Below are 21635 nucleotides of genomic sequence, written 5' to 3' on the forward strand. Positions count from 1 at the left end.
TACATTCACTTTCTTGTTGCAGCATGTTAGAAAGCTAGACCTTGGTTAGAAAATGCTGTGATATTCGATGTATAATTCATAGTGTGGGGAACAGCTACAGCAGTGTGCTTTAAAAAACATCAACAGTTGGTAGAGTTTTCAGTACAGAAGCTCCACAAAAGGAAACAGCTTGACTCTTTATTCACAAGAAAAAAACAGTTTATCCAAAAATTTAAAAGCCATTGACGAAAACGCTGGGGCATTGATTTCCATCATTGTGTAGGGCACCAGGTATGTTTACAGAGGATTTTGTTCGTACTGAACAATCATGATGGTGATCCAACAAAGCCCAAATATAAATTTAAAGAGATGCTAATGAATTTTAGAATAGGATTAGTATGCAGTGCTTGTTCATCTGATTAGATCTGAGTGTTTTACCATTCCAGTTGACTGTGGAAAACAACCATGATCTTATCTATTATAGGTAATTCAGAGTCAATATATTTGTACTTTAAGCCATGGTGGTACGCAGTAGATAGCACAGCATGCTGTCAGCATGGATTTGCAGTGTGAATTGGCAAGCCTGCTCGGCACATTGAATGCCTCTAGAGAACAGCGGTTCTGAAACAGTCTGCTACGCTTGGCACCTTACTCTGCAAGGTGTTGAATGCCTCCCCATAAAAGTCAGTGGGAACTGGATATGCTCAATAACTTGTAGGAGTTGCCAGCTATCTTGCAGTATTGGATCCATTAATTTTCTTGAGTTCATGGCACTGGGGATTAAGAAGAGGAATTTTCACTCTGTTTAGCCAACTGAAATGCATCTCTTTCAAAACTAAGCCTAGATTTTCATGTTACAGGCCTGAACTTCTTGTACTTCAGAAGTAACTGAAGAAGTGCAGGCAGTATTCCAGTTCCCTGACACATCTAACCCAAAGCCATCACTGATTCCACTGCAAGACAAAAAAATCCAAGCTGCTTTCTGAGAACTTACATCAAACAAGTTGTCCCTGCAATTGCTATTATTTTCTGGACTGTTTTGAATTACCCCCTTGACTTCTTAGGCAGTCCCTAGGTTGAGAACAATACATGGTTTGGATATTTCATGGCTGCAGCATGCAGCAGTACAGAGCTACTCTTTATGATCCTCGTGTGGCTGAAACTGTTGTCTGCAAGCTCACCTTACCTGAGCCCAGCAGGATACTGGTTTAACTGCAGGTTTTTCATTCATGTTACTCTTACGGTTTTGCCTCATTCAAGAAATAACAAATAAAACTCACCATATAAAAAGCATTGATAATTTCATTCAGAAAAAATGGCAGTTGCCCTTTGGGATGGCAGATGGACCAGACTCCCTGATGTGGGGATGATGAGGTTTTGGAAGTAGAAACCCAAGACTTGAAAGTTTCAAGCTGGCACAGGTTGTTTCCCAGCTCAGCCACTTTGGGTGTGATCTAAATATCCTCAGTGCAACTTCTGTGGTGGTATTTGTCAGGTATTGCATGTTTGTGTGATAATATGTGTGTGCAATGATTGCCCCAATGTTGTAGAATAACAGCTGCTGTTACACAGTCACTATGAGGCTGTATTAGAGGATCATCTAATCTGGAGAAGCCCCTGTCTGCTGTCACTTCTAAAGAGCCAGGATTGTCTTATCTAATAGTTTGTGCTCCAAGCTATGTTGGGAGCCAGGCCATTGTAAACCCTCATGTTAGGGCTGGGCTTGGGTAGCACACACAGCTTAGTGGTAGGCAAACAGTACTCAGCACAACTAGTCAGTAAGCAGTGGGAACTGAAAACACCATCTCAACCCACCAGCTAAGGGTGCCACTCATAAATCGATGGTGTAAAGTATCTGGGTGCTCTGAGCTGAGAGCAGCTGCTCACCTGGAAGTGTGAATTTCTTGTGTTTACAGAGGAAGCCATCCCGGCTGTTTGCAAAACACGGACGGTTATATATGAGATACCTCGGAGTCAGATTGATCCCACCTCTGCCAACTTCCTGATATGGCCACCCTGCGTGGAGGTGAAACGTTGCACTGGCTGTTGCAACACCAGCAGCGTGAAATGCCAGCCATCGCGGATACATCACAGAAGTGTCAAGGTGAGCAAATCGTGGCTGCAGAGCCCCGAGAGGCTCCTCTTAAGTCTAAAAACTCCAGGTATCCTTGTGGCTGTTCTGTGTGACCTGGATCTTTATTATCCATCCTCATAGCCGCAGGATCAGATACAATGCTCCTCTCCATTTTGAGTGAGCAGATGGCCTTTTCAAGTTACACGATCATTGGAAAAATCTTGGGTTTGGATTTGATTTTCACAGAATTCCCTTTAGGTTTTTCTTCTTTTGTAATGAAAATAAAGTTGATTGTGTCTTTCCCATGATCTCGCACAGTACAAATCTGAAGTTAAGAAGATAAAATGACTCAAGGGGCATTGGACTTAAAAAAATAAGTAAATCACAGTATGGAATGCTGTTTTCTTAATTAAATATTATGCAGTCTAAATTGGGCTTTTATATTTGACAACATAACACTTTTGATCTGAAAAAATGTGTTTCAAATTATCTTACCCCAGGGATAGAAGACTCAACGGCTTCATGCTGTATTTACTCATTAGACAAAATCCCTGTTGCAATTTTCCAGTAAATATTACGTGAAATATTTCTTAGTTCATTCGGCTTCACTGTGTTCTAATTTTTATCAGTATTTAAACAAGTAATGTTGATCTACATCTGCGTGTAGGAGATTAGACTTACACTTAGCATTTATATTGTTAAGACTCTGAGTTCTTGTTGCCCTGAGTGTTTTAAGAGCAGAATTTTAAAAAATCCAAACCACATTCTTGAACATAAATTTGCCCAGCACAACACACTGATCACCGTATGTGCGATGGATTTTGTATTGAGAAAGGTGTGCTGTATGTCCTAAACACAAAATAAGGCACCTTAGCCATTTCAGTGTTTTTCATACACAGAGGCATGCATCTGAGCAGGATTTCTTTTTCTTTTCTGTTTCTGAACATCTGAAAAATGTTTTCACACCCAAATAAGCTGGAGAAACATCTGAACAGATTCCCTCAGTCTTTCCAAAAATAATTATAATTTACACTTGCTCGATGCCCTTCCTTTGTGGGATATGCTTTGCAGAAACAATTAAAAATGAGGAAAGAATTGAGATCAATAATTTTTGGAGGGCTGAGAGCAAACTGGGGAAGTTGAAGTGCTACAATTGTAAGCCATTAAGAATAAGAGCTAAACAGCGAAGTGCCTCAGGGTTATAATATCTAGTGCTGTTGCCTTTCCGTTTGATACAGCTTCCAGCTAATTTTGTGTCGCAACTAATACATACAAAGCAGCTGGAGATGCCCAGCAAAGAGTTGAGCCGTGTATTGTGAACTTGCTGGTTCTTGTTGGTACTTGTGTGTGACATTGCAACCCTGTGCTTGCTTCCTACCCCTGCAGTGATGGGGGAGATTATAGATAGAGAGAGGTTTGGCTGTCGAAGTCCCTTGCTGCTGTGGACACCGAGGTTCCCTAGAAGCTGCAAACTCCACAACTGGCAGCAGCTTTGCAGGATGTCGTTGCTGGGCCTGCTTCCCCAGTGCACCGCCACGTTAATAAAATCTTAGTTTCTCATCAGCCGGCTGATAGAGTTTCAGTGGTTTTAGATTTGCATTCATTTTAGTAGGGCGCAAGCTAAAAGTAGGCTCAGCTGAGCAGCTGCTTTTTGTGGCTGTGTAAATATATTGCCACCAGCAATATCAATATACATCAGCCAGCTTTGGGGACCTTTTTTTTTTTCCAAGCTCCAAGACTGCTCCAAACGGTCATTAAGTAGAAGGGAAAAAAAGGACAAGAGGTCAAGCAGGAACAGGATGTTCATTGTAAAGGTTGTAGGCTGACCCCACTGTCACACCAGAAATCTCTGAACAGAATCCATATTTATGTCCTCCAGAGTCAGATCTTCTTGTAGCTTTGATATAATTGATGGTTTTATGAGCCTTTTGCCAATCCTACGTTCAGAGCTGAATGTCTGCTCATGCCATTAAGTAGCTGGCCCGGAGTGAGGGTCGCTGGAAAGGTAGGGGGAGCGGTTTTGGAGAGCCTTCTCAGCTGTTCCGGTTGGAAAGCCGTCTTGTATTTTCCCCTGATGTCAGACTGCATAAAAGCCCTCTTTTGATTGAACATTGAAAAGGCTTTTCCCACTTCCTCTTCATTGACAAGGTAGTGAGATCATAGCTGGCCCATTCACACTAGAAAAATGTTCGTCCAGAAAGGTCAGCAAGTGGGTTTGCATCATCCAACAGGCGAAAGCAAAGGGTGTTTTCTTTGTCTTACTGAGGGCCACTGTAGTCAAGGTTAAGAGACGGCTGTGGCAGTGTGGGAGGAGCAGCGGAGGTGCTTGTATTGGGGCATTCCGTTCTTGGGACGTGATTCAAAGGCTGTAGGGTTCGGGCATGTCCTTACTTCGCCTTCACTGAGCTTTGGTCAGTGAAGTACTGTTAATGGGCTTGTGGAGTTGGAGCTGTAAGGTGCTCCAAGCCAGGGGTGTTGCTGGAACAGCTTCCTTGAAATGGGTCTTCTAAGGTTTTCCCTTTCATGGAGGGGGTTAGTAAAAGGTAGGTTTGCCTTGCACCATAACGGAGTGAGCCCATGAGAGCATAGCTTCCTGGTCCTAAAGACATCTCTATTCAGCCAGCTGTACCTGTACAGCACTGCAAAAATCAGGCTGAAATGAAGAGGCTGGCTGGGAATTGCTCTTTGATAGGAAGGAAAGCATTGCGTTTCTCTCCTGATAGAGTAATGGTGACAAGGATTGGTGGGTTAGGGGTGTTGGTGTCTGTTACAGATATATTTCCTCCCCTGTCTGCAAAAGCATTTCAGTAACATCTGCAGATTCTGTTGCTTCTGCATAGAGAGATCAAGTATTTGCCAAGTACCAGACCATAATTTATTTGGGGGGGTTTCTTAACTGAGTCTTCCCAAGAGGTTTTTTGTAATGTTGAGCATGTTTTTAGTGCTTTTGGTCACAGCAGCAAAAAACAGTCTTATAGAGCAAATCCTGCCTATACTGCTAATTTTTAATAGCCAAGCTGAATATTATGGTTGTTTGCAACAAGGATCTAAGAAAAAAACTAAGAAAAAAGAGCTAAATCACTCCATCTACCTCAGCTTTGCCTTCTGCTTGGCCTTGAGTTAGAGCCATACCAGCTTTAGGCATTTCTGAATATTCAATGTCGAGACAATTTGGGGAAGTTTAACCTAGTGTATTCTTACAGTAAATTAATATGAGGGAAAGATGCAGAGAAAAGGAGCTGGAAATGAGGGAATGCAGGAGCAGCTCCTCAGGCGCCATCTGGGAGTTGTTCAGAGAGGTTTCAGAGAGGGAAAAAATGCAGGAATTCAGAACAAGTTGTTGAGCAGAGCTACCCAGCCTCTGAAGAGGTTAAAAAGGCTTTGCAAGAGCAAATTGTGCATGTAGGTAAAATGGCTGTATGCAATGTTTGCAGATTTAAGAACATTTTTCTTCAGTGACTGTTTCTATCATTAGGATAAACAGCACTTTGATTTTAGCTGTGGCTTCACTGGAGATTACTGCCAGGATTTGGTGGGACCTGCAGGTAAGACCAGCTGACAGGTATCAAAGGTCAATTTAAAATGGGAGAAACAAGGGAAACCCCGATGCAGGTGAAGTCAAGATGGAAAAACAGAGGGGTGCCCTCAGAGCATGAGAGGAGCCCTGTCAGCGGCAGTTGCCTGGCAGAGGGCAAGGTCTGGCTGCTCCCGCTCGGGGAGAGAGGACAGAGACCCCACATCAGCCATTCCCCCCGAGGGCGGGTGACGAGTTGGCCGCAGCTCCCTCAAGCTCTGCCCCCGGGCCCTTCCTCCAGCCGTGCCCTCACTGAGGGACCGCCAAGCCGCCCTCTGAGGCGGCTCCCGCCGCGGGTGCGCCGTGCCGCCCCTCCCCCGGCGCCTTCCCGGCGTGCCCCGCGGCCGCCTCAGCTTCCCGCGCACCGGGGACTGCGTTTCCCAGCGTGCCGCGGGGCCGCGACAGGGCTCCCCACCGTCCCCCGACCCCCCCCCGGGGCCGCGACAGGGCTCCCCGCCGTCCCCCGACCCCCCCCGGGGCCGCGACAGGGCTCCCCACCGCCTCCACACCCGGGACCTGACAGGGCCGCAGCCCCCCCACGCGGGGCTGTGACGGCTTCCCGCTGCCGTGGGGTTTGGCAGGGCCGCAGCCCCCACACCCGGGGCAGTGACAGAGCTTCTCCCTGTCCCGGGCACTGGCAGGGCCGCTCCCTCGTCCCCGGAGCTGGCAGGACAGTGCGCCCCAGGGCCTCGCTTCCCTCAGGGAAAACTCTCCCTACCCGACCCTAAATAACTGTGCCTGAAGCTATTCTGAGGTAGGGGTTTTGCCAGAGGAGTGCCCTGTAATGTCTTTAATGCGTATTTTAAGATGGGTGGCTGCCAGGCTCGGAGGCGGCTGGCCTCCCCGACACTTTCCATCCTGCCTGCGCTGGGGAGGCATGAACAGCTGGCGCGGTGTGTCCTGGAGGGCACTGCGCCAGTCCTGCCATCCTGTCCCTGGAGCCGTGGCTCCGGTCCTGCAAAATGCTCAGTGACTTGCCAGGCCCTGCAGGATCCCTGATCCCTGCTTAGTCCTTCTGGTGCCTTTATGCCCTGTTGACTTATGTCTTCCTCGGAGACCTGAGGGCTGTAAAGATTACAGCTGCAAGGTGAAGATAGGTTTTTGCCTCCGTCGTATTGGCATGCATTTATTTTAATATGGAAGAAATAGCTGCTTCCAAAAAACATCCTCATTCAGTTGCTTTTTGGTTTTATTTCCCATCCTCTATTTAGCAATATGAGCTTTGCTGTTATGAGGAATTTTCTGTGCTGAGACTTCTCTTGTAAGTTCCTGCCCATGATCAATTTTGGCTTTGTGCTAGAGGTGTTTTGGACACTTCTGCTTACAGTCTTGTTTTTTTCCTACTATTACTCCCTGATTTCATCTTTCCTGGAGAAGCTCTGGAAGAGGTGTACCTATGATGTTTCCATTAGGCCTCATATTTTTATCAGATTTTATTTTCATTTTTACTTAGCCACCACACCATACCACAGGATAGTACCTAGAGTCTACAGTGATGCAAGTATGGTGCCTCCAATTATACACTATTTAATTAAGCTAGTTGGTTATTTCACTGTTTTTCTTTTACAGAGTTTTCATATAGTGATATTTTGTGCGTTTGGAGGATTTGAGGATTTTTAGTTTTGTTGCGTTAAGAGACAAGTAAAAGAAGCTGATGTGGGTTTGTTGAGGACTGATGATCTCAAAGCATTTGGTAATACACTTGAGAGTAACTGTACAAGATAAACACCAGGGAGAAAAGTACAAAGAAGAAAAAAGATGCTAACACAAGGCCAAATCCCATGCTGTTAGCATAGCTATCCCTGTTTATACCCACTGAAAATCTGACCTGCAGCCTTCATCGTTTTAGATTAGCATCCTGTGTGGCAGCAGGTGTTAACAGATGACACAGGCACAGCAATTTATCTGGTTTGTGCTGCTTCAGTTTGAATATTTGCAACATCTTACAAAACAACATTCCTTTTAACTTGTGTAGCGTGAAGTAGGGCAGTGAAACATATGCTGGATTGTATTTTAACTACAGTACAGTAAAAAACAGCTTTAAATGGCTGCATAAATTCATTATGTTCCTATTCTTCAAAGTATTAACTTTTTTGTTTGGTGGTTTGGTTTTTTTTTTACTGTTGTTTAATACCAGATAGTCACAGGAACTGAATATATCTTTCAGTTTGGAAAACCAAGCAAAACAAGGACAGTCTTTAAAAAGCTTGATTACAGTTTATTTTTGTTGCATGTAATTTTCAATAAGAGTGGTTTATTCTAACAGCTGTAATAAGCATGGCAGATCTGAAAGCTCTTTCATGACTGCTGGGTCTCTTTCTTTGTCTCTGATGATGGAGGTGTCTTAATTACTGTTTGTTTTTGTAAATTTTAAGGATTAGTCATGCTTTGATGCCAGATGACTCAGTTATACCGTACATTTTCAAATCTTTGCATTCAAAGGCTTGATGGAGTTGGGTTCTATTAGGAGATTTTGGAACATACTGCTTCGACCCATAGTTAATCTTTCAGCAAAAGCATTCTTGTATGTCACGGCCAGCTCTTAATCTGTTTATATGGAGGTCTGACAGTTTTGGAAGATACCTTTTAATGTGCACACTTCAGTTACTGCATCTGTCTTTCTGCAACTTTTGTTTGCTGGGTAAATGAAAATTGTCTCCAGATCCTGTTGACACAAGAGGTGGTGACTAAAATGTGGATCGGAACTTCTCTTCCATGAAAGCAGTGGCAGATCTCCTGTTGACTTAATAAGGCTGGGGTTTTGCTCTAGCTTCTGTTATTGCCATTCGGAGGGCTTTGGTAGTTTGTGTCCACAGAGCCAGAAGAGTGTTTCTGGGAACTGAGAATGTGATGTTTCTTTCCAGCCGCCACTTACATTTTGTGACACTGTTCCAGTTTTGGGAAGGCCAGGGAATGATTTTCATAGTGTGAAGATTGATTTGGAGCATTAAATCCCCACCAAATATACAAGTAAACCATTACCAGGAGAGTCTAGTGTAGTTGTGGATGCTTTATTTGGTAGGAACTGGACCTTTTGGTTGGATCAGACTTTATGGCTTTGTCATGTAACTTTTGTAGAGACAACCAGTCTCTCTTGGCCTTCTGCTCCCTCATCAATCTTATTTATAATGCATACCTGCAACTGTGCAGTCTTCTTGTTTGCTGGGACAGCCACATTGCAGCCCACTTTTCTCAAATGGTGGATAAATCATTAGCAGGACTGAGGAGCCATGATTTCATTTCAGTGATTTCTATTTCAAGCAAATGTTTATCACCTATTCGTGCAGTGTTTAACACAATTGTAAACTAAACATTGGACCCCTTACGCACTGTTTAGCACTCTCTTGGCCCACATTATGCCATCCTCCCTTGCACTGCTGTGACTATCGTGCCCATTACACTCAGCCCAAGTCGGTGCCCAGCAGCCCACAGCCCATTTCAGCACCCCAGCACAGCAGTGCTCCTGCACCCTGCACTGTTCCTTCTCTCCTGGCTGCTGACACCAAGTTGGTCAGGATGTCCTCATGTTCAGTATCTCCCCACCCCAATGTCCTCTCTTCTGCATTGGTTTCCTTCAGACGAGAGAGACCTGCATGTAGCCAGAGCTTCTCCAGCATGCTCCTTCCTCCAACCTCTCCTTGCCTTACAGACTTTTTTTTAAGGATGTCAGTGCTTTGGCCCAAAGTGGAGTAGTGCAGTTGGAAGAAGTTGAATGGACTAGAGAGAAATAGCGTACCTGCCAGCTGTCCACAATAAACCCAAAGGCTGGATCCAGTTTGTGAGGGGTAGTTCCCTTGAACCTAAAAACTATGCATGGGAGCTCTTGTGAACAAGGCCCAGGTCATTGCAAGAAGTGAGTAGGATTGAAATTGCTGCTTTCTATTCAGATCCTGGTTCTGTAGAGTTGAGCACTTTACATTCAGAGGGCTCCAGAGACACCGATTTGTAAATTTTAAAATGTATTACAAACCAACCTAATGCCTTCAGTGTTAGCCTTCAGCTTAAGAACAGTGGTCAACGTGTACAGAAGAACATGCTGAAAGTGGTAATCTACAAGAGCAACCACTGATTAGAATCTATATATAAGTTTATTGTGATATATGTGAAAACTGAGTTGCTTAAAACTTCAAACCAAAATGAATGGAAAATTGTTTTATCTCTTGGGGGAAAAGAAAGTTGTTTCAAAGTGCTAAACTTGAATAAACAAATAGTCTGTGCAATAAATAGTTACACGATGCACAATTAAGATAAAAGATGATTAGTATGCTAACATTTTATATGGGTTTGGCTGCATTAAAAAATAGAGGTATATAGTTATCTGTCTTCAGTTCTGAACTATAACTATGTTAATGTGTCTCAGTACATACCTCATCGTATTTTATAGGTGGCAAAAGTGGAATATGTTAGAAAAAAGCCAAAATTAAAAGAAGTTCTGGTGAGATTAGAAGAGCATATGGAATGCACCTGTACATCATCAAATACTAATTCAGATTATAGAGAAGAAGAAACTGGTATGTTTTCCTTTTATTTTTGCATTAATGCTGTCTTAATATGGACCTTATTTTCATATTAGTAAAGAATGTAAAGCAAACTTTGCTTCCAGTGAATTCAGTAGAGAAGCTCCCAGCTACTTCTCTGTGTGTTGAAGATGCAAAATTAGGGACAGTTTGGCTGTATAAAGAGTTTGGATTTGAAGTTTAACGTGTATCAATTCTCATTAGATTAGCCTTTAAAGAAATGTAAATGCCCGATAGTATTCAGGTCTTACTTAATTGAGTTAAAGGTTGTCGTGTTGCAGCTTATTGGTGAACTCCGTTGCCTAATTTCTTTAGACTTTTTGGAGACAGGGCTAAGGCTGAGATTTACTTGACCTTGGGGAAAATATTAATGAAATGAATGTAAAGCACTTAGGAATAAATTCATTATTCAAGACTAAGGAGTTTTGAAACAACATTGCCTATTCTTATTGTTTTCTTACTTATTTATAATCAAAAATGTATTGTCCGTTGTCACATTAAACCTAACTTTGCCTTATCAAGACAACATTTAAGTTGCCATGGGGAAAGATTTATGGCGGAAAATACTTACTTTCAATATGACTTTCATAAAACCGACTAAAATCATTAGCTCAGATCCTCTTACTAGGTTGCAGTCAGTGCAGAACTTGACACATATTCAGGAAATGCACTACAGTAATTCTTCTGATTTTGGTTGAAGGCAGGCTCAAAAGTTTGTTTTGCACCTCTGCTGGGCATTTAGGGGCACAGTAGGCCCAGCCCTAAATTAGTGTCGGTGAAGAGCAGGTAACTATAGGAGGAAAGCTGCCCAAAGGTGATGGATTTTGTAGGTGGCTGGGTAAGGAAGGGTTGTCTGTACTGTTTCCATCCAGCGTGGAGACATAAATCTGGTCTAAGTGAATGTAAACTTCTGTTGCTATGTACAGAGCAGAAGAATTAGAATTTGTATAAAAGCAAAGTTAGGCCTCTGCTGTGATTTTATTGGACATCAAGTTATAATCTGAGCTGAGTGTTTTAGCTGAAACTAGGTTGAGTTATGAGTAGACAAAAACACATTTAAAATGGTTATTTTTATGTGTGTATGGTTTGCTTTTTTTTTCCAAATAGAAGACATACAAAAAGTTTCATTAGATTAATTTCAGTTTTCCAAAATGTCTTTAATTGCCAAAGACTAAGCAGTTAAGATTTTTCAGATGAAAACTTTTCTTTTTGATGTGTGTGAAAAATGGGGTAGAATTGTCACGGAAGAATATAGATTTCTAGGATTTAATTACTGATAGGAATAAAACTTGCACCAGCAAGTGGATGGTGAGCTGAAAATAGCTTAACTACAGAGCTGAAAGCAAATGTTGAGTACTGCATGGTAACAGTAATTATAGATGGCTCTTGGAAATGACGTATGCAATGCCAACTTCGTTTATTATTTCTTTACTTTTGTATAATTACTTTGTAAATGGAATGTCAAATCAGACGTTATAAAGTTATTACTTTAATGCAAAGGATAATGAAACTTCTTTGAAATGTAAATGGTTTGAGTATTTATTACTTCAGTGTTCAACGAAATGCATTACCTTAGGGCTTTTTACCAGCCCTGCCCTTATGTTAACAGGAAGGCCTAGGGAATCAGGTAAAAAACGGAAACGAAAAAGGTTAAAACCAACATAAAACCCACTGGAACTATTTGATATCCAGGTAGGACCTATATGCTGAACACCCTAATAGCACAAGTACTGGAAAACTTAATCAAATATCATCACTTCAACTTAATCACTGTTCAGAATCTTGACACTTGCTACCTCAAGGCTGCAAAGAGATTAGATTTGATTGGCTTTGATAATTCTACCTGCTGGTATTTTTCCTTTAAGCTCCACATCACCATCAGCATCTTACATTCTTGAGCTACTTCCTTTTCTTGCCTTTTTTGTTTCTTTTTTTTTTTTTTTTTGGAGGGTGCTAATACTTCAGCTTCTGAAATCTCAAGTTCCATTGCCTCTGCTTTTGTTTCATTATTATTGATTTCTGAGGTCAAAGCATCACGTAATAATGCATGAATGAATTGCCAGGTTACAAGTTCTTGTGTTTCCAGTCATTGGCTGTAAAACATTGAGTGTACGTACAGCAAATACTATTATATCCATGACCATCAAACCCATGTCTTGGCATGAACTGGGATTGATTGTACATGCACCTGAGACGGTCTGATGATCTGCCTACCTGACAAGGAAGATGCTTAGAAATACATTTTTTGTGTTGCAGGGCCCTCTGTTACTTACACCAGAAAATTAAGATCTTTTTTTTTGGTCTCTTCAGCCTCAGTAGGATAATAACAGTCAATCATCAAAATTCATGAGGTTTTCAGTGTAGTGAAAAGCTTACACCCTCTCAATGCAAAAACGACTGAAGTCCTTTGGCCAACATATTAGCAGTGTATGATGATGGCGATACACGTTCCAAATTAAAACGGAATTCCATTTCTTAATGACTTGAAATTATGTGAACTGCAGCACTTGCAATTGATTCCAGTATTTGGAGCGGGAATGATTTGGATTTTACAGTGTATGTGCCTTACACCTGGATGATGGTGAATTTAATTTCAAGCACCTATTTTTGCGCGTAAACTCCCAATGGCAGTTTTCATTTATACTGATGTATCGTTTCTAAAAAATGCTAAACTTGATATCCTGTTTCAGATTAACAGGTATTTATTGGGAGTAGTATGATAGAAGCAAAGATTTTCTAAAATTCAACTTTAAAAGTGAGCATGTAAACTCAATCAAAACAGCATTTAGAGCTTCTTGTCCCAGGTTAGTGACTCTTCATGCAGAACAGTTTTTTTTTAAGTCATCTACTTAGAGGATAGGACCTTTGATTCTAATCATAGAGTTATTGTATCTTTTTTCTCTCCTGCAGATGTAAGGTGAAAATAAGCTAGAAAAAAAACTTCTCTCTGGGACATGGATGTACATGGTTTGTTACATTCCTGAACCTACTATGTATGGTGCTTACTGACTGTATACTTTATTTGTTCTCCTGTGTGAAAAAACTGGCTCAAAAGAACACTTAATGAGAACAAAGAGACAATGTACATTTGTTTAATGTGACATCAAAGCAAGTATTGTAGCACTCTGTGAAACAATAGGAAGCTTCCCTGTCCAAAAAAGAAAAAAAATGAAAGAAAGAAAAACAGAAAAGAAAAAAAGACAGTTTGAATGAATGGAGGATACCAAAAGTACTCAAAAACATGACAAAAATCTAAGTGAATAGTGGATTTCTGTCAGAGCAGTCAACGGTGCTTTACGTCAAGAAATGTGCCTGCGTTCTTGATGAAGATGGATGGACACTGGTGGACTTCAGGCACAAAAAAAGCAGGAATGTATGAAATGATCAAATGCCACGCAAACACTATAGAACAATACATCCTTGCTTGGTGGTGTTTTAAAAGTCTATACAAAAAAACCTTCTGGGGAGCCTTAAGTGGATTTTTTTTTTTTTTTTTTTTTTACACCATAAAGTGATTATTAAGTTTTCTTTTTACTCTTTGCCTAGCTTTTTATTATCTCTTGGACTACATTTGCCAATAACACATATAAAAGACTGGTATAACAATAAGCAGAACACAAAACATTATGGTATTTCTCCTAGTGGGATGCAAACTAATGAGATGTATTAAAATAAAAATGGTATACCTATGCATAATTTTCTAGACGTTTCTTGGTTTATGTTCCCCAACCTCCCCCGTAATTTAAAGCATTACATAAAAAGAAAAAAAGAGAAAAAAAAGAGAGATGTGCGTAAACAAATCATAGGATATCCATGCAAAAATCCTTTTTTTTTTTCCTTTAAGACTTATGCCAGTTGCCTACTAGTGATATTGTGTTAGCAATTGTCATTCTTATCAGTATACAGATACTTTTATTTCACATGTTGGAGCTGTGTGAAATGTACAAATTCTTGTATCTGCATTGTACAATGTCATGGTGGCATGGGAACTACCTTGCTGCAAATATTTGAACAAAACCTAAAATTCTTTATTTTTGGTAAAATGTTATGCTTTATGTGTATTCAACAGAAATATGTGTTTTTGTAAAGGTGAAGTTTGTATTTTTATCTAAAAATTAACAGTTTTATATACCTGAGAAAGCCTGCTATGTTTTCTTGAACCAAAAAAAAAAAAAGAAAAAGAAAAAAAAAGCATTTTGTGGTCATATTTTTGTAGTAGAATAGCCCAAATAACATCAAAATCTATTTTAACTATAGCAGGGCAGATAAAATACTCTGGCACCAGTTCCTATGTTTTCAAAGTGCCAAAGGATTAAATGTTCAGTTCCCCACAGATTGCAGTGGGAGCCACATGGCTAAATCCTTCTGTACTGCTTTGGAAATTTAGGGCTGTGCCAGATACGACATGGCTACTCACTTGGCCAAAATCACTGCCCCACCCCAGTAGTTTGGATTATGTACCCTTTGTTTAATTTGGATTATCACATTGGGTATGTGAAATGAACTACTGGATTCTTTTATTTGTGAAACATCTACAAAGAGATGAAAGAGTTTTCTTAGTTTGGAACGACAAAAAAGTTTGTCTTGAAGAAAGTGTTTCCACTCAAAATATCTTCAAATGTGAATGAACTGCAGAACCTTAAAACAACAAAAGAGAGATTTTTTAACTTTCCATTTCTTTAAATATAGTTCAAACATTCCCCTCCTCTTCCTGTAGCTATGTCCAATTTCAACCAAACAAAGCAATGTTAGCTAACAGGCATTATTGGCTTCAGATGCTAATGCAGAGATAGAGTTAGTCACCGTTTTGTGATCATTTTCCCAGTGTATTTGTTGAGCACCAAAACTGGAAATACATTTAACTAAGATTGTCTGTGCTTGTTTTCCACTGAGTGTACTGTTCACAATGTTATGCACATGAATGTATGTGTCTGCGTTTAAAAAAAGTGTATAAAATGTAATTTATATATTTATGTTTCAGTGGGATGCCAATAATGTTGCTCCGTTCCTTTTTTGTCTAAAAGATATCTAATGAAAAAAAATATATCCATTAAAATCATGTAGATGAAAAGCATTATGTGACCCACTCAGACACTGTGCAGGTATGAAAGGATGTCAAAGTCACTTAAGTGGAATAATTTGCGAAACAACTTTTTCAGAGTCCTATTGTTGCACTGGCATAAGAAGGTTGCATTCAGATCTGTGGGCCAGCTTCCCTGGAGCAACTCCATTGAGTATAATGGAGCTCTGCTGATTTACATCACGAATGAGTCTGGCCTTATAGTAAAGTCTTGGAAAAAAAAGCAAACTGAGAGGCATGCGTTTTATTGGTGCCTGCAAATAAGCGTGCTATGCCAACTTCAGAAAACCAGGAGAGAATGAAGACTGAATGGAGTCTATTCCAGTAGTTGTTTGTTTGAGACTTGTAGTCTCGAGTTAATTTTGTTACCAGGAATGAAATGCACATGAGTCTTTGTTCTCAAGCACAGTGTCTATATGGCATGCAGCAGAAAACACAAAAATCTCAGGGCTATATTCTCAGCTAGTACAAATTGGCAAATGTTTTTGACTTCAGCCGCCCCTAAGCTAATTTACATCAGATGAGGATCCAGTCCACGGTTTTTAAAATACGAGGAGTAGTGTCACGACGTGAGCATCACTTACTGTAGCGCAGCTAAGATAACTGCCCGGCAGCCTTTCGAACATTACAGGCTGTGGTGTTAGTCCTTCTTCTTCAAAGTGGCAGATACAGCCAGAAGGAACAGTAATGTTAAAGGTTGTGACACAGGAGACATTAATTCAAAGTTAAGTTGGACATTTCAAGGGCCATATCCTCAGCTGGTGTAAATCACCATCACTCCATTGCCTGCAATGGAGCTGTACCAGCTTACACCACTTGAGGGGCTGGTCCCTCATTCTTGCTCATCCCTTTCGCTACTCGGTCCTGCAGGGATCTCAGATTGTCGTGTACGGTTAATGTAATCCTGTGTTCTCTAATACTTAAGCACAATAAGTGAATATAAGAATGAGTGTCAGACTTAACTTTGAATGTCCAAGCTCTGAAATGGTTTGTTTCACCATTGTGGCTGTAAATTAAACAGTTCTCTGTGCATTTGTGAATGCCGTGTCCTATCTTCTTCCACTGTCTGCTGGAGGTGGACTCCATCTGGACTTTTGAAGTGCTGCATTTGGAGTGTTACAGGGAAGGGTGTGAGCACTTAGAGCCGCAAGATACCTGATTAACAGCTCTGTTATTTGTGGGGTGGGGGGCTAGTAGGGGGCTTAATGAAGGAGTTGAAGATGGTAGTTGTTATAAGTCATGTTTCCATGCAATCCTTTAACACCTTGTTGTTTTTGTCCTTGCATATACTAGGTAGGGATTTGGGGATAAAACATTTTTCTGTTTTACATTCTGCAGTCACATCCTCTGTCCAGAGATTCAGAAGTTGTTGGTCTGATTTCATCTTTTTTGAGGTCTCTTCTGGTCAGAAAGTATATGTGTAGGGGACTGCTCGAAAACAATCTCTGTGTTATAATATGGTGCATGATCACCGATTCTGTAGTCAATTAATTATATTTAATTCTGTGCTTCATCTTTCCAGAGCTGCCCTTCAGTTGCTTTTGTTGACTGAAACCGAGGATTACGTGGCAGTTTGCTTTCCTTTTCTCCTGTCCTCCGTCCTGCTTGGCATCTGCTTTATTAGACAGTGCGCAGTGACTACAGGCAGTTGCTCCTCTCCAGCCCTGGAGGTTCCTAGGCAGCTCCAGCACTTCTGAGTCTTTGAGTTTAGGCTTTTTACTCTGCTTGGAACAGCATCTCATGGGTCTCCTCCCTCCAACGGGCTTCAGAATTCCAGCTATGAGGTTCTCTTAGCTGTCCTCGGGTCCATGTTGCCCTTCTGTGGTCTGCTTTCCAGCTATTCCCTGCCTGACTTTCCCATCCCTCTGTTTCTGTCTCTCAAAAATGATTTTCCCTTCCTAGGATCTGTCTCATCATGTCTCTTCTCTCTTGTCCTGCCTGACAGAACAGCCTTTGATCTGTTTATCTCCAAATCAGTTGCTTTATCTAGGCATGTGCCCTGAGATCCTGTCTCCCAGGCCTACAGGTCCATAACTGACCCCCACATGAAAGACAAATGTTATATAGACATGTTTGTGGAGAGAAGAAGATTCATCTTTGCATTTGGAAAAATACTCATTACTGAAGGCTCCCTGCTAAGGCTCTGTCCAATTCCAGTGACAGTGCAACTCTGGAATAGTGGCACTGAAGCTATTTCAGACATCTGACAGTTCACTTAAGATCAGTGGCCCCATTTATAATTTAATTTGAAAGTGTACCCAAAAGCAAAGATGAAGTTTCAAAGCTACCTCAGATTTTTATGCTCATATTTTACTGTAAAGTGAAGGGAATCATGATTGTAGGCCCCTTCCATGGCTTTGAAAATCTTACTCTGAATATTTATTTGCCCCTCTCTTGGGCTGGAAATCATGGCTGCTTTGAAACTGACACAATGTGGAGGTTTTCAATGAAGTAATTTTCTTGGTGTTTCTAATACACAGCTTCTAGTACTAGCAGATCTCAGAAACAGATTCAGGTAAAAATCATTTAAACCCATAAGAATCCCACTTAAGTTTGCTTTAATTCCAGGTAACAGAGAAAAATCTATCAGTGTTGCATTCCTCAAAAATCAGCCTATGTTTTGTATTTATTATTCCATTTAATTACTGTGTGTTTTCCCACATTTTAATAGCAAGGTATTATTCCATGTCTGAGCTTTTCTGTGCTGCTCTTTGCTGTAGCATCTCTGCAGCACAGCCTTGAACTGATCTGTACTCATATCTCCTCTGAAATAAAGAACTATTGTTATCCCATTTTAGGCGAGACCGAGGCATGGAGAAATGACTGTGCAAGGTCACACAGCAAGGCTATGGCAGAAGCAGGGATAGGACTCAGATCTGAGTGCTCATCCAGTGCCCTAAATCACACGACCATCTTCCCTTTCCAAGAGTGAATCCTTGCACCCTTAGAGCTAAATACTGAAAAGATTGAGGGTAAGTCATTTTGCCTAATTATTGTGCATTGGATACATGATCAAAAACCACTGCCATATCGTCAGAGAATATAGTGACTGATGAAAATCCAGCTTTCTGCCCATGCAATTATGTAGCCTTTTATGCTATCATGAGCTAGTCATTTCCTGCATCTCTAAGGAGTCAATCTTTTGTGACTTACAGTGAAAATTACGCACATAGAACAAATCAAGACTCAGATTTTATGGGAATTTACAAAAATTCAGTAGACAATTTTCATTGTACTTCCCTTCAGTGTCATTCATTCCTTTTATGGTGTGGGTAACATTTCCTAAGGGAACTGCTTTTATCATGGGCCCAATCCTGATTTTTTTTCCCAGGCCCTAATGTGGAAAAGCACTTTAAGAGGTGCCTGTGTTTGCCCTTTCTTCAAACTAGTGCCTAAGCATGCTCGTAACTTTGGACAAACATCCCATTGACCTCAGGCAAATGGAGCAGAGTTGATGCTTTATTACTCTTTTTAAGTAGGGTGTGCCTTCCTGACACAGGATCCCGGTTGTGGGATGGGGGGTCTTTGTGCTCTTCGAGCGTTAAAGTATGTTGTAAGCAATGCCAAAGATGAAGTAACAAGACTAGAATATTCAACTAGAAAAACAGCTGGGAGAGTTCCACTCTCTTCTACTCCTGTGAAGGTTGCCATTTTGAAATACGTATTTTTTCTATTTTGGGAAGGTACTTTCCTGACGTGGGTGGATTCAGGACTGCAATTGCTAATCCAGTGAGCTGATTTAAGATTTTCTGTTCGGGTACCTCAGAGAATGTAATTTGAAAACTCATAGTCATACCCATGACAGACAAATTTGAGATGGGAAGATTGAGCAAATTTCATGTGAAATTTGGCAACTTTTAGTTGAGGGAAAAAAAAAGGAATTGGAAAATAAAATGAACAAGATCAAAAGATTGATCATTAATTTTTCAGTTGTGGAATGTTACCTATCTCTTTAGTTATTCTAATTATTTGCTGCATCAGGCTAAATTATGTGCTGAAGTAGCTCAGAATCCCTACCACACGTAAAAAGTTATGGCTGTTTCTCGTTGAACTGCTACCTATTATCATGGCATATGACCGTGAGGTGGGGCCTGCAATCACAGTTGTAAATCAAAGAACAAGTCATAGGTTAGGTACTGTTTTCCTTAGATATTGTCTCTAAGTTTGTTTTCTGTATGCTAGTCTCTTGAGTGAAGTTTGGTGAGCTTTTCAGTTGGGTGTAAAGTCAAGAACATGTAGTTCCCAACCTGAATCTAAGGAAGTGCTAACTCTTAGTCTTGTTCATAACCAATAGATGAAATTCTGGCAACATCCTGGTGATAGAATTTCTGTCACTGAAGGTTTCAGTGTCACATTCTTCCAGTGCTACTTCTTCCCCTAGAGGGGAATCCAACCATTATTATATTTGATTCATTAGCAGGCCATCAAATCTGACTCGGTTTGAGTTTTTAGCATCTAAAAATTTCTCTTTGGATTGATACTTGTGCATGCCAAATGTCTTCCAGGATCTTAGATAAAAATACACAAAGAAAGGCTGACATGTGTGTTTCAACAGAAAAGAAATCCACATGTGAAGGCTGGAGTAGTCCCTCAAACAGGGAAATAAGGAGCCAAGTTTGTAAAAAAGTGTTGCACAGTCATCTTCCCAAGATCAGACCTGGTGTTTTGGCCTCTACATACTGTCTTTGATCTTGCATAACGAAGGCAACTGGTTTTACTGTCCATCTTTGAAATTGAGAGTAGCTGTTAAGATCAGGCATGCAAAAACCAGAAGCACCCAGAGATACAGTTGAGCCCATGGCGCTTGAAATCCCCTGGGGATTTTGAAAATATCTTGATGCTTGACAGCAATCACAAATAAGTAGAATAAAAGCATTTTAAACACTTCTGAAAATCCCACCCTGGTTTATTTGGCAGGTGAAAAAAGAATCCAGGAAATATACTACATATAATGATCATTCAGTGACAAAGTAGGTGTTCATAGAAAATGCTCATGCTTAAATCTTTCAGCAGTTAATGATCATCTTTACAGACCATAATACCTGAATACTTCACTTATCGATACATCAGGGCTTGGATGAACTTTGAGACGTATGAAAATGGGACACTCCTTAGGCCAGTGGTAGCTCTATGTTCTAGTAACTGATCAACCAATTACATAATTTGTAATTGGTTGCATAAATAGATACAACTCCATTGACTTCACTGGAGATGACAGTTACCTGAAAATTGACCTGAAACTCGTGCCATGAAGCAGATAATGATTTCATATTTTGCTGCTTAGTGTTGTAAAAATAGACTCATTTCCTGGAGCAGTTAAAACAAGAAAATCTGGAAAAGCAATTTCCCACAGAGACTCATCCACACTGGAATTTGCCAAGGTCCCCGGATGCGAACATGTGCTGTTAGAAAACATAAAACAGCAACTTTGTTTAGGGAAGCCTCTGACCTGTCAAAAATGCAGAGCATTTGTTACCAGACTTTTCCTTGGCAATTAGCGGGTAGAATTACTCATAGAAATTGTTTTGTTTGCTCACAAGGGGAGAAGCAAGACATAAATTCAAGATATCCCCTCTTTGACCACAAGAAAGAAGGCTCTGTTCACAGAGGGCCTGTGGGTGAAGTGCTGAGCGGCCTCAGCTCCCTTTGGGGTTGAACTCAAACTTGTAAATCTCAGTGAAGTATCAAGAACCCTCCAGAATTGTTGGACATCCCTAGCTGTGATTTTTTTCAGCAGTCTAAGAGATTTTGGGCATCTAATTTTAGTTTGTTTTTATAAGACTTTCAAGAAGCCTCAGTTGGCTTCAGAATGCCTCTGACTTTGTCTTGCAGAGAGACTAATCTTGACCCAGGGATGTCACCATGAATGTTGCCTTCTTCTCTAGGTAGCGGCACTCAAACCTTAGGTTTGCTTTCTGCTGTTTGGTGTAGGTGTTTCCCAGCAGTGACTTTTCAAGTGCCTGTTGTGCCTTGTTCACTGATGGGACAACCTGGCATTTCAGATGGGGAGTCTTTATTCCAGCCATGCTTCAACTTTTTCTTAGCACTTTGGCTTTACATGTCTTTCCTATATGAAGGTGGTGCTGGTTTAAGCTGAAGACCAGGGAAGTTTCAAGAGGTCAGATTTTCTGCTATGGGCCCCGTTCTGCTGGAGCCTGTTGCCCAGCTCTGTCAACTGTGTGGGGCCAGAGAGGGGGGGAGAGATTCTGCAGCACTTCAAGGAAGCCAAGATATGTCTCCTCGTGCTCATACGGTCCTGCCTGAAGACACACCCTCCCTGGCTGCCACCAAGTACTGCAGTTTCCCCCTTTGCCCCTTGCCTTGAGGACTGATGTTTCCCTGATCCCAACATGTCCCTCATGCAGAGGAAGGTCTCATGCTGCATTGTGTGGTTGAGGAGATGTGGCATCT

The 21635-nt window shown here is 41.1% G+C and overlaps 1 protein-coding gene across 6 annotated transcripts in view; it reads left to right on the plus strand.

Moving 5' to 3' along the window:
- PDGFA (platelet derived growth factor subunit A) overlaps positions 1 to 21635 on the plus strand; it is a 53323-nt gene that overhangs the window by 9808 nt on the left and 21880 nt on the right. For 2 of the 6 annotated variants that reach the window (XM_074841106.1, XM_074841105.1), the window contains exons 4-6: positions 1896 to 2083; positions 10012 to 10138; positions 18023 to 18196. In XM_074841106.1, the coding sequence (XP_074697207.1) occupies positions 1896 to 2083; positions 10012 to 10138; positions 18023 to 18156 (449 nt within the window). In that variant the 3' untranslated portion in view covers positions 18157 to 18196. Of the gene's footprint in view, positions 1 to 1895; positions 2084 to 10011; positions 10139 to 11753; positions 11837 to 12834; positions 12949 to 13054; positions 16261 to 18022; positions 18197 to 21635 lie in introns of those variants that run through there. The other 4 variants (XR_012625284.1, XR_012625285.1, XM_074841107.1 and 1 more) reach the window with 4 other exon arrangements.

This window comes from Strix aluco, chromosome 15, assembly GCF_031877795.1.
Source record: "Strix aluco isolate bStrAlu1 chromosome 15, bStrAlu1.hap1, whole genome shotgun sequence".
Lineage (NCBI taxonomy): Eukaryota > Metazoa > Chordata > Aves > Strigiformes > Strigidae > Strix > Strix aluco.